Below are 13,760 nucleotides of genomic sequence, written 5' to 3' on the forward strand. Positions count from 1 at the left end.
CAGCATTTGTGTCTTGTAGATTAATTCTTTATATACATGTATTTACTGATTTAATCTTTCTCTCACTCCCAGTGTACATAAAATGCCCTAAAACAGATGAGAGACAGTTCTTGTCCTACAGTAAATGTATGTTTTAAACTGAAGTTAGGTTCTAAAATAATAATATTAATAATAATTCTAAAATATTTATTGCATGACCATGTGCTCATGCAAGGCACTGAAAGGTTTGCATCACTGCCTCAGTAACCAGAATAGTCCAAGATGTATGTCTGTAATCAGATCCTCGATGTAGAGAGTGCAGAAATATAAGAATCAACCAGAATAAAACCAGGATCAGCTATTGTCACACAGCATCCTCTGCAGTATTGTCATCGGGTACTTTCAGTGCCTCTACAACCTCTTTGCCAGGTTCCTCCTGCAGATTGGCTCTCTTGGATTCCTCTTTTGCTTCTTTATCCAGTAACCTGTAGTTGATGCCCATTCCGATGAACAGAAACAAACTGCCAGCCAGAAGGACAATTCCACAGGCCATGTATGTATACTTGTAGTCATGGTAGATGTCATTGAACTTCCCTGTGAGTGCATACAATAATCTTAAAAAAAGAGTCAGTGATCCAAGTGGGACCGTAAATGCATATTCAACAAAAAGTGATTAAAATGTAGGTCATACTTTTGGTTTCACTCACAAAACTTTTGCAAGATAATAACGCACAATGCCCTAATCTATTCCTCATTATGCATCTTAATTTCGCAAAGGCATGCAAAAGTCTTTTCTTCTGGGACTGCATGGTTAATGTATTTCCAAGATTTTAGATTAAAATTTATTTAAATGCATAAGGGAAAATTAATTTTAGATCATGTGACCGTTCATTTTTGGTAAAAAAAAAAAAAAAGTAAACATTTTAGCCTTCACTAGTTAATTTTAATTGCTTCTGTTCTGTGACAAATACTCTCTGTAGTCTCTCAATTAATATGAGGTCCTAAAAGCAGCATGCTTAATAAATAAAGCTATTTTTTGTCATTTGGTTTGCTGTTCAAAACTGGGCCATTGCACAGAGTATGAGACATAAACACACTCCATACTCACCTAGTAAAGGTGGCCCCAGTAAAACTGGCCCACATTCCACAATCGTCACCAGTCCTACAGCACTGGAAAAACGTTGAGATCCCACAAGATCCATGAGGGTCTCAAACAGCACTGAGCTCAGCCAGCCGAAGGCAAACCCAAAGAAGATGGCGTAAATCACGAACCCTGTGTAGTCTGTGGTCAGAGGGGCAAGCAGATGGCACACACCATTAAGGAGAATGGATGCTGCGAAGAAATGCTGCACCCTTGGTCTCACCCATTTCGTGTTGGCGACTATTCCCATTGAAGGTCGTGCAGCCATATCTACAAAGGCCAGGACAGAAAGCAGAAAAGCCGCCTTTTCTTTGGGAATTTCCTTACTCTTGGCGTAATTACTGAGGAACACAAGAGGAGTGAAGAGGCCGAAGAACATGACCACGTTACCCAGAAGGTAAAGCAAGAAGCCACGATGCTTGAAGAGTGTAAGATCGATAAAACCATTGATGATCTCCATCACGCTCTTTTGCTCTCTGGCTTCGCTATTAGCAGCATTAACAGCAGGTTGGGGTTTTGGCCCGATGGGCCTCATCAGGGATCCAGCTACACAACAATTCAGCAGAAGTCCACCTAGGATCAAGAAGCTCCCTCTCCAGCCGAAATGCTCGAAGAACCAGGTGTTTAGGGGAGCCAAAGTCGACAAGAAGACTGGGCTACCAGCCATGGCAATACCATTAGCTATTGGGCGCCTCTTGTAGAAATATTTCCCAATCATTGTGAGAGCTGGGTTGAGATTAAATGCCAGTCCAAGACCTGGAAAACATCATAACACACAGTTCAAAATGAAAACAGGTCTCCTGGATGATATTAAAATGTGTCACAAGAGTGTAACATCACCAGGAGTGCGATTACTGTAAATTGCATGGGATAAGAGCAACGGTGTATGTTTAAAAAAATCATATTTGTTTTGAATTATACCTCCCACTACACCGACACAGAAGTACAAGCCTTCGATAGTATTGCAGAAAGAGGCACCAATGAGCCCTGCTCCTGAGAGGCAGCCTCCTAAAATCATAATAGGCCGACTTCCATACTTATTGACCAGGATACTGTTGACAGGACCTGGGAATGAAATGAGAAAAAAAAAATCTGTCAGAATTCGCACAAAGCAGAGTGAAATTTATTTATTTCTGTAATCTGAATTTTTTCCCCCATTTTAAAAGCAATTTTTCTGAAGTTACAACCTGATACTTAAATCATTTAATCATTATATATATATATATATATATATATAAAGTTATTTTGATATTACTGATATTACTGTATATTTGACCAAATCCAAATACTTAAAAAAAAATGTGTGATATAATAATAAACCACTTCGATGTGAAAATGCTTTATCTTAAGTTAGTGTACTTGTTTACCAAGGAGAACAACAACAGTGTTGTTGAAAAGCATGCTTGAGATTAAATATAAGATATGTGGTGTGTGAAGAAAAATCAAGGTAATAGTAAAAAAGAACAATGGTTTAAGCAACACCCAATTCCAAGTTATCAGGACGTTTAACACGGGACTTGATTTTATCCATTGGGAATTGATGGGTTTGAAAACAGTGAGGTTGAAAAAGTTGGCTTGGCCTATCACAGGAACACTGTTTCAGAGGGGGAGCATGTTATTACATTATGATAAAAGATTACGAAGACAAAAATCTATCTGAAATAACATGCACAAATGCACTGTTCACAATAACACTAGGAATGTATACTAAAACAATAAACGGTCAGTTTTGATTTTTCATGACATAAGTTGATAGGCTTGAGAAATCCTATAAGACATAAGTTCAGACCACTAGAGGGCATTGCAGTTCTGTGGGGAATAACAATAGAATTTGACATTGCATATTACTGCAGTAATCATCAAACTGCAGATGTTGCTGTTTCCCACCATCATCCAGCTAACTGAGCACAAGATGTTACCTGTGAAATGCAGAGGCTGAAAGACCGATCTTAAAATGCTCAACTAAATCATATTCCAGTTATGTTTCACCCTATGGCAAACTTTAGCCCTAACAAACCTGTGTTGTGATACTCCCCTACAGTAGCAAACACAACGATCTCAAAGGTATTTCCAGTTACGTGGGTGTTTTTAAGTCTTTCATGTACTGAGTCCAAATCCTATCATGAATGTAGGAAGGAAGCCTGCTAATCATGTGAAAACCGGGGAGTGATGGCGAGCGCCTGCGTCTTCAGCCTCTCAGTACAATAGGCTGCCTTGTTTGCCTCTCTAATCCACCACGTACAGCGGGGGAGCAAGTCGCTGCGAACATGTACGAAAGAACATATTAACACATTTATAAATGCGGAAATTCATTAGTGTCATGTACAAACCCTAGTTTACCCCACAACGACTAATACCAGTAACTTTAACCAGATTTGAGCTTTCACGCTCTAGAAGAAAAGTTGAAGTAGATACATTTAGGGAAATAAAATCTAACTGTGATTTTTCTGATAAAAATGTTAATTAAAAAAATTCCAGTTTCGCTGTGCTTGTTTATAGGGCTGCACAGTTTGACCAAAACGCTGTGATGATATCAATATAACAATATAAAATAATAAATATATAAATAATAAAAAATATAGACATTACTAAATAAAAGCAAAATTTGAAATATTACTCCTGTAGTATTTCACTGTAAAAAAAAAAAAGATTATTTTACATTAAAGCTGAAGAATTACAATACTAATATTTATGGCTGTCTTAATTTTTTACGTTTTCAAACGTCAAAATCATCAAACTTTTATTTTGATGGAAAAACGCAGATAAATTAGTATACTGTATATTAAAGCATCTGCAATTCGATAATCACACTAAGCCATATCACGCATTTCAGTTTTAATTAATTGTGCAGCCATAGATACATGTAAAAAAAAAAAAACGCTCCTTACAAATGAGATTGAATACTTGCAAAAGACCAGATCAATATGGCAAACACTGTCACAACCAATGGTGTGGGTCTAGGGCGGGGCTATCTGTTTAACCAACCAATGACAGATGAGTGGAGTACTCAGGAAACCTGTATGAAAACAGTCATTATGTGACATTATAGTGATACATATGACACAGTTAAGCATTAACTATTTAACTTCCAAGGCAATTTGGAGCATCGTTACATTTTGCGCACTTTATTTTGTGCAGCTTTGGTATTAAAACTAGAGTAGATGCAATTAATGTGACTGTAAATGTGGTACAAGAATAATCAAGAATTAGACTTAGCCCTTGGGTGACAGTAAACAAAAACTTACTCCTGACATATCAGATCTGTCCACATGCATGTAAATATCCACATATCTGGACCGCTCTTGCTCCAGGCAAACTACCTCTGGGCTGCTTGGGTCACTGACAACAAGCTTAAATGCACTTGAGGTCTATGTAGGAAGACGTCTTGGCCTAGAATGCCAAAACAACACATCCCTGGAAAAGAAACGAACACCTTCTTACAGTATTTAGCTTATAGGGCATTCAGACTTCTATGCAAACTGTGGGTGAGACTGTGGCTGTATTCAGTGAAATGAGAGCAAAAGGGGAACCATAACATGTCAGTCATGGCCAGCATCAAAGTAGATGCTAAAACAATGCAATTCTAATTTACTTGTGAGCAGGGGAATTAAAATGAATATGGAACATATTGCTACACAGACGTCTGATGTGCATAAGTCAGCATTAGATATTCACACAATTATGTCTTGCCTGCAAATATGTTAGTACAAACCAGTAGCACTACTTAATGCGATTCTGTACAGCATTGTCGTCAGAAAAAAATTGCTGGATATTTTCCACGCGTGGTTGGTTTTGTGATCATCTGGGTCATATGCTATGTATTGCCCCCTGCATTACAGAAGGGAATTAGCTCTGCTGGGCCAGAAGGATCAGTGTAGGAGTATGAGGTCAAATGTGTAGTCATGTGCCTCTCACATGCCATGAGTTCTCATGGCCATAATGTCAACCCCACTAGAATAAACTGAAAGGTCTATCTTTCAGAAACATCCTTATCGACTGCCTTACTCTTTTTCATGACAAATGTGAGGGCAAAAGCTCAAGTTTGACAGTAGTATGTGGGTCAATGACATATACAGCACGAGTGTCCACGAAAAAGGAAAAATCTTTTAAAAGAACAACAAAAAAAAAATCACATTGTACAACCTGACCTAACAAAAATAACATTTTATATTATTTTATACTCAAGAAATAATATGATTTACTTATATTTGATAGAAAAGAAAGGGAAATACCATTATACAACTTGAAATAACTATATATAGTAATTTAATATATAAAGTATTGTTATTATTATAAAAATGAATATGAATTCAGAAATGAAAAGTGCTCATCAATAAATGTGTATTCAAGTCATTGTAAGTATGAATTGCATTTTTAAATGTATTTTTAAAAAAAATCAATTAATATTAAAGACAAAAAAAATGAATGTCACATCATCTACCCACCCATTCATTTTGTGATTTTATCAGTAATCAGTTGATTTTTTTTGGTTATTGTCTATAATAATGATATACTTGATTGATTCATTACAAAAGACAAGCAATTAAGTCATATTTTAAACGTTTCTCCCCTAGAGCATGTGGAAAACAGAATAAAAGACTAAAGTTGAAAGATTGATCCATACTCTGAAACTTTTTGTCTTTTTTGAAGCTTTACAATCCCTAGTTACTGTATGCTTTTACTGAATGGAAAATAGGAGCGGTAACTTTCTTCAAAATATCTTTTTTTGTATTCCACAGAGGACAAAAAGTCACACGGGTTTGGAATGACATGTGGATATGGAAAAAGATAAAAAGGAGTTTTATTTTTGTGTGAACTAAATCTTTAACTCGAATTGCAGGCTGGTTTATTTTTGCCTGTTTTAAATGTTATGTGTAAGCATACAAGCAAACCATACTGCCAGTATAGTACACTAATTGGCTTTTGCGTTGTAACCAAAAAGTAGCACCATACTGTCAGAAACATTCAAACCTTTATTTCTCATATCCATAAAGGTTTATATTTTTTAACTCACATTTGATGTGCTCAGTAGTGTAGAAGGCGAACGTACAATTTAGTCGGTCTCTGTGAGTGTGCTGACATCATTCGGTGGTGCTCCACTTCCTAAGACAAGTTTGCTATTGACGCTAGTCATCACAAGTCTGTGCGACTCCTGAGTTAGGCGTCTAATCTCCTCATCTCTCTCCAAGGAAAACATCTGACACTTGCAGAATAAAGAGCTGACTGAGAAGAAGGACTCCAGAGGGAGATAGAGTTGCCCATTCAGAGCTCAATCTCTCAGCAAAGCAGCCGGGTGGCTGATGTCTAAGCCTTGTCTAGCATGCCTCTCATTTCTTCCATTCAAATGAATAAGGGTCTTTCACTTGCACCACATCCATTGATAATCTGCGTCGGGATCTTCATTACCTGTGCCATGATCTCACCACTGGCTTGAATGCATGACAACACAGCTTGATTTAAAAGTTACCCAAGGACAGAATTATTTTTATAAATAACTCTGGTTATGAATCAAAGCAAACATCTAATGTGAGATTAAACCATTATGAATTCAGAAAGAACTTTTTATAATACATATAAAGAGTGCTTGAGAGTTTTAAGGGGAAGAGAAAGAGGAAAAGGCAGGAAGACACTGCTTACCCCCTCCATACATGACAGCAAGCATGATGGAAGAGATCCAGGACACTTGACTGCTGGTGGCGTGGAAGATCACTTCAATTTCCTTGAAGAACACAGTGATGGACTTTGGGAAGGCGTAGGAGAAACCGATAGAAATGAAGGCACCAAATACTATGGCCCAACCCCAGCCACCTTCAGGAGGGGTGTATCCCACAGGACCTCCCAACAGCAGGTGCCATGGCTCCAGGTGCTTACAAAGCTCTCTCTGTAAAGAAACAGGGAAAATGAAGCGAAAAAAAGAAAAATGTCAAATGTTTGGACATCAAAATCTCATTATAGTCTCATCATAATCTCAAGGCACATTATAAAAACATTATTGACTGCATAGTTGAAGGATGTCACCTAATTTAAACTTTAAAGAACATGACACTAGAAAACATACAAGAAACATACATTTGCATTCAAATGTTTGGGGTCGGAAAGATTTTTTAATGTTTTTGAAAGAAGTCTCTTATGCTCAATAAGGCTGCATTTATTTAATCATCAATACAGTAAAACAGTAATAATGCATTACAATTCATTATTACAATTTAAAATAACTATTTTCTATTTTAATATATTTTAAAATGTAAATTATTCCTGTTGGAAAAGCTGAATTTTCAGCATCATTACTCCAGTCTTCAGTGTCACATGATCCTTCAGAAATCATTCTAATATGCTGATTTGGTGCTCAGGAAACAATTCTTATTATTTTCAATGCAGAAAAGAGTTGTTCTGGAAATGGTGATTTTTTTAGGATTCTAAATTAATAGAAAGTTCAAAATAATCTTTTGTAATCATTGTAATTGCTTTGTCACTTTTGATCAATGTAATACATTCTTGCTGAATAAAAGTATTCATTTCTTTCAAATAATAATAATTTTAAAAAATCAACTATAATGAAGTTTTTGTTCAACTTCATATAGATATTAATAGAGTTTGCTGGTGCAAACTCACAGCTATGAAACTAGTGTGTTGTGAATGGTTTCCAGAGTGTTGCAGTGTGGTTGCTAAGGTGTTCATAGCTGTTTTCAGTGTGTTTGCTGAGTCTTTGCAACATTCTGGTCTTTAGATATGGTCGAGGTTGCTCATTCAGTGTTATTCTATAGGATTTTCATCCATTCATCCAGCAGATGAGAAATGTCTAAAGTCAGAAAAGTTCCTCAACTGCATCATTTGAGGTATCATTCATGTCTGAAGCACAATTGGTGTGGGATGGGTTACACGCTAAAGTTTAATACCCTGGGCTGTAGGTTTGTTCAAATCCATATCACTAAGTCTGAGCAATAGTAATAGTGATGCTAGCTTCTCAAATGCCTCATTCATGGCCAGGACATACAAGATTTTCTGCACAACTAGTCCTCTAAAGGTAAACCTAAAACTTCAAAGCATCACACATTAATAAACATGAATCATACCCAACAGCTGCAAGAAATCATTGTGCATACACGTGGCAGAAAAGTGTTCAAAGGAAGCAGAGACGGTTCTAGGGATATGCCGGTATAAAATTTTCATGTTGCGATTAATTGCTCATGCTTTTATCACGGTATACGGTATTATCACGGTATTGAATTTAGTTTAAAAAAAGTGCTGTCATAATACAGTATAACAGGTTTCTTATAACAAAAATAACTGAACATTTAAATGCAATAAAGCAATACAGAAAAATGTATAAAGTTAAACGTTTTACACAGATTAAAGTGCAAAAGAACTATAAAGACCAATAGGTATCACTTTACAATAAGACCTCATTAGTTAACCTTAGTTAATGCATTCACATTCACAATGAGCAATAGCTACATTTGCTACAGAAGTTATTAATCTTTGTTTAAAAAAATACAAGTCTTAGTTCATGTTAGCTCATTAAATAACACAGCTGCAACTCTCGATTTTAACATCCTGTTATTAAATATTGGAATACCTAAGATTAATGAATGTTCAGAAGAATTTTTCATTGGCAGTTTATGTTAAAGGGGTCATATGATGCGATTTCAAGTTTTCCTTTCTTAGAAAACATACAAGAAACATACATTTGCATTCAAATGTTTGGGGTCGGAAAGATTTTTTAATGTTTTTGAAAGAAGTCTCTTATGCTCAATAAGGCTGCATTTATTTAATCATCAATACAGTAAAACAGTAATAATGCATTACAATTCATTATTACAATTTAAAATAACTATTTTCTATTTTAATATATTTTAAAATGTAAATTATTCCTGTTGGAAAAGCTGAATTTTCAGCATCATTACTCCAGTCTTCAGTGTCACATGATCCTTCAGAAATCATTCTAATATGCTGATTTGGTGCTCAGGAAACAATTCTTATTATTTTCAATGCAGAAAAGAGTTGTTCTGGAAATGGTGATTTTTTTAGGATTCTAAATTAATAGAAAGTTCAAAATAATCTTTTGTAATCATTGTAATTGCTTTGTCACTTTTGATCAATGTAATACATTCTTGCTGAATAAAAGTATTCATTTCTTTCAAATAATAATAATTTTAAAAAATCAACTATAATGAAGTTTTTGTTCAACTTCATATAGATATTAATAGAGTTTGCTGGTGCAAACTCACAGCTATGAAACTAGTGTGTTGTGAATGGTTTCCAGAGTGTTGCAGTGTGGTTGCTAAGGTGTTCATAGCTGTTTTCAGTGTGTTTGCTGAGTCTTTGCAACATTCTGGTCTTTAGATATGGTCGAGGTTGCTCATTCAGTGTTATTCTATAGGATTTTCATCCATTCATCCAGCAGATGAGAAATGTCTAAAGTCAGAAAAGTTCCTCAACTGCATCATTTGAGGTATCATTCATGTCTGAAGCACAATTGGTGTGGGATGGGTTACACGCTAAAGTTTAATACCCTGGGCTGTAGGTTTGTTCAAATCCATATCACTAAGTCTGAGCAATAGTAATAGTGATGCTAGCTTCTCAAATGCCTCATTCATGGCCAGGACATACAAGATTTTCTGCACAACTAGTCCTCTAAAGGTAAACCTAAAACTTCAAAGCATCACACATTAATAAACATGAATCATACCCAACAGCTGCAAGAAATCATTGTGCATACACGTGGCAGAAAAGTGTTCAAAGGAAGCAGAGACGGTTCTAGGGATATGCCGGTATAAAATTTTCATGTTGCGATTAATTGCTCATGCTTTTATCACGGTATACGGTATTATCACGGTATTGAATTTAGTTTAAAAAAAGTGCTGTCATAATACAGTATAACAGGTTTCTTATAACAAAAATAACTGAACATTTAAATGCAATAAAGCAATACAGAAAAATGTATAAAGTTAAAAGTTTTACACAGATTAAAGTGCAAAAGAACTATAAAGACCAATAGGTATCACTTTACAATAAGACCTCATTAGTTAACCTTAGTTAATGCATTCACATTCACAATGAGCAATAGCTACATTTAGCTACAGAAGTTAGTGATTAGTGACGTGACATGTGGCCAAGTATGGTGACCCATACTTGGAATTAGTGCTCTGCTCTTATTGGCCCCCAATGTCTACAGAGAATTCAAGATCGGTTTCTATTGGCTCCTTGATGTCTTCCACCATGCCCACTTGAGTCCCTGCTCTCCTCCTCCTTGTTCTTTGTCTAAGCCACCCATTCAGGACTCTGTTGAGGTCTCCTTTAGAGGATACAGGTTTCAATATGGGGTCTTTGAGATAGCATGTACATTGCTTTTTGATTGTGTCAATGTATCCAATGTCAACAAACATCCATTATATAGTAACAGGCGTTGATGTCATTACACTTCCTGCAGCGTGTCCATGTTAATTTATAATTAGCTCTGATTCACGTTACTTGTCATTCAATCAGGTCATGGAACAAAAACAATGACTGACAATAAGGATGAGCGTTTGCAGCTGTGCATGAGATGTGACACATACAAAAACACACACACGCACACAGTTTCCTAAGGGTCAAATCATTTCCTCTGAGTTCAACACTTTTTTACAATTGTTCATCTCTTTGACAAGACTGCATAAAATGCTCAGAACAAGAGCTTTTTCTTTTTTGCCATGCGGTTCAAGGGAAATAACTGCAGTGCAAAGGCTAATGTCAGAATTAGATGTATCTAATTTAAAAAGAATTCTATGTTCAATTCGGAATGTTGCACAACCCTAAAACGGTGTCTTCATGCTCACCAATTCCGATTGAAGAATCTCAGTAACCGATAATCTACAGAATTAATGAATTGACATTAAGTTGCAGAGCTTTCATTGTCTCTCATTCTAAACAAGAAAGCCTGGGACTGAAGAACCAAGGTGACAATGTTTTAAGCCATATTTCCCAAGCGAGAATAAACTGAAGCAATCGTTACACTCCAGTTTTTTTTTAATGAAACTCAAAAGTGTTCAGCTGCACGCATCAGCAGAGTCAAACCGTAAAACATGTTCTTCCCAATTCCCCTCTGTGACTTTCAAAAAAGCCTAGTCACTCTTTTATTTCAGAGCGACTGTGTCCTGGATGTGACACCATGCCAAAATATTTACTTTCTCTGCTTTGCGTAGTAAAACCTCCACAAAACTGACATCAATAGATTTCTCCTGCATCCCAGGAAGCTTTGCACTCAGGCCAACCGCAGGAGGAGCAATTGTGGTCTTTTTCGTGACACAACACAAGATCTGATGGCCATGCATTCATGGTGGAACATGCATGTTGCGTGGAGAAAAACGGCTGTCACAATAAACACGCCACGAAAAAGGCAGGAAAGAACAGATGAGGTAGTGCTCTCCGGTCGAGGTCTCTATTGTTCAACACATCTAGGTTTAATGTGAAAGGAAGTGCTGCATGACACTCCTAATGGGGTCATATATGGGGTTTATAGGAAAGAGGAGGTTCAGAAGACCACCAATCTGATTGTCTCTTTCAGTCTATTTTCTACATGTCACAGATTTCTGCTGCTGTGACCGTCAAGTATGACAATTCATAGCTAAAGGCTAAGATAAAATAGGGGAGACTTTGATCTTCACAGCATCTAATTAGCTTTGGTGCGCACTGAGGTTAATTGTCATCACACTTGAGAAACACATTAGACTAAAATAGTGACAATTTAGCAAGCAGTATGGATTTTATATTACTCACCTGGATCAGTACCATCTCAGAGTTGGAGTCTTGATCTTGTGGCCTTGGCATCTTGGTCTGGTTCTTGGTCACTTGAGAAAGACATTAGACTAAAATAGTGACAATTTAGCAAGCAGTATGGATTTTATATTACTCACCTGGATCAGTACCATCTGGAGTCTTGATCTTGTGGCCTTGGCATCTTGGTCTGGTTCTTGGTTGTAGTTCTACTACGTCTTCACAACTTCTGACCTCGTTTACACCTGAACACCTGCTATAAACATCAATATGCCATTGCATTTCAATAGAGTACAAAAAAAGAGAAAAAATTCATATAATATTGATTCATACTTTACCTACACATTGTAATTGCAATGTGTACATAAAGTATCTCCTGCATCTCCTGTTATTACTTGTCATTCTGATTTTGTGACTACCTACATCACTTACTATATCAATATGCCACTGCATTTCAATAAAATGAAAAAAAGGTGTATAATATTGATTTATACTATACCTACACATTGTAATTTTGTCGCAAACATGAAAATTCCAGCAGAGAGCTATTTTAGTTGAGCACCAGTATTAAACTTTGAATATTTGTTACTCCATGTTAATTTAAGGTCTAAGAAACACATCTGGTGCATGCTTATATTTTGAGATTTTCTTTTAAAGTAGTAACCGGCAAATGATTTTTGTTTTAGTGGAGTGCTTGGCTGACACATGGCGGTCCTTCCGTGTTGTCTGGGATGCATCAGGACAGATTATCGTTTACACTACAAATGCAATGTGAGAGCATGCATTTCTGATTGTTTCTAAATGTGGTTTAACTGATACTGATTAGATTTTTTTATTTAAAGAAGTAGTATAACAAGGCGAAAACTTGTTCAGTCATATGGGACTATTTGAAATGAAGGCTGCAATAATTTACTTTAGTTCATAAATCATCAAGTCTTGGTCTGAGATGTGGAGTCTGAATGGAATCAGAAGAGGGCGGCTGACCTTGAAAGCAATGGAGAGAATTGGCAGGAGGGAACACAGTTAACTGGCCATGTATCAAACAGCTAATTTGGATCTCTTAATCCACTGGGGGTCAATTCTGGCAACATGGACATAGATCACAACGGTTCAGGACATATGCCACACGGCTAATGTCTGTCTGCTCAAGTCACCACACCCAGCCCAGCTTTGTATTTACACAGAATGAAAAATAAAGCAGAAGGAAATGAGCCACACAAAACACTGAAGCATGCACATAAATGTTTGATTGCAGAGCCAAGATTGCTTATTGTACAACTAAATGCAATGCATTGGGATAATTGCCCATTCATCCACAAACAGATTGCATTCATGCTGATGCAATCTGTATATTCATACATGAGTTTCATATGCAATAATTAAACACCAATGAGCTGAGGAAATAGAAGTTACATTAGCAGATTCTGGGGCCATAAGTACAAAGCCGCTCAGAGTAAAATGTTAGTCTTAATGTGTCAAAATTCTAAGAATGACAATTTTATTCTTATTCCTAGACTTAGGAATAAGAGTGATTCATAAAGGTTCCTAAGTGTTAAAGGGGTCATATGATGCTTTTTTAAAGATCATTATTTTGCTGGAGTTATATGATGATATGGAGTTGATAAAATGATACAAACGTGATCGTCAAGATAGTCAATTCTTTCTGTAACTGACAAAATATGAAATTTAATAACTTCTTCCACTCTACAAATCAATGCTCTAACAGCAGAAATGAAAGTAGAAATACAATTTTTTTGGCTGGAAAACTGGAAAAACGCAGCAATGCACCGGTGATGACACAGTAAGCAGGGTCTTAACTATTGTGACACTAACCCCACCAAACACAACAGTGGCCAAAAGTGATGTGTGGAGGTTTTTTTATAAAATT

The 13,760-nt window shown here is 36.4% G+C and overlaps 1 protein-coding gene across 1 annotated transcript; it reads right to left on the minus strand.

Annotated features, from left to right (window-relative positions):
* LOC107708096 (monocarboxylate transporter 1-like) lies at window positions 1-11,918 on the minus strand. The gene is made up of 5 exons (XM_016512241.1): window positions 11,876-11,918; window positions 6,758-7,001; window positions 2,042-2,185; window positions 1,088-1,876; window positions 1-573 (listed from the first exon to the last, which is right to left on the minus strand). The coding sequence occupies exons 1-5, from the start codon at window positions 11,888-11,890 to the stop codon at window positions 344-346; spliced, it is 1,422 nt and encodes a 473-aa protein (XP_016367727.1). The 5' UTR covers window positions 11,891-11,918; the 3' UTR covers window positions 1-343.
* Between the last annotated feature and the right edge of the window lie 1,842 nt (window positions 11,919-13,760).

This window comes from Sinocyclocheilus rhinocerous, unplaced genomic scaffold, assembly GCF_001515625.1.
Source record: "Sinocyclocheilus rhinocerous isolate Xijiao unplaced genomic scaffold, SAMN03320098_v1.1 scaffold113, whole genome shotgun sequence".
Lineage (NCBI taxonomy): Eukaryota > Metazoa > Chordata > Actinopteri > Cypriniformes > Cyprinidae > Sinocyclocheilus > Sinocyclocheilus rhinocerous.

What these genes read in the sequence shown, in the direction of transcription:
- LOC107708096 (XM_016512241.1), bottom strand. An exon ending in TGCTGTCATGTATGGAGGGG is followed by an intron (nt 2,186 to 6,757) that starts GTAAGCAGTGTC and finishes TTTCATTCCCAG; the next exon opens with GTCCTGTCAACAGTATCCTG. An exon ending in ACTGGGGCCACCTTTACTAG is followed by an intron (nt 574 to 1,087) that starts GTGAGTATGGAG and finishes ATGCACTCACAG; the next exon opens with GGAAGTTCAATGACATCTAC.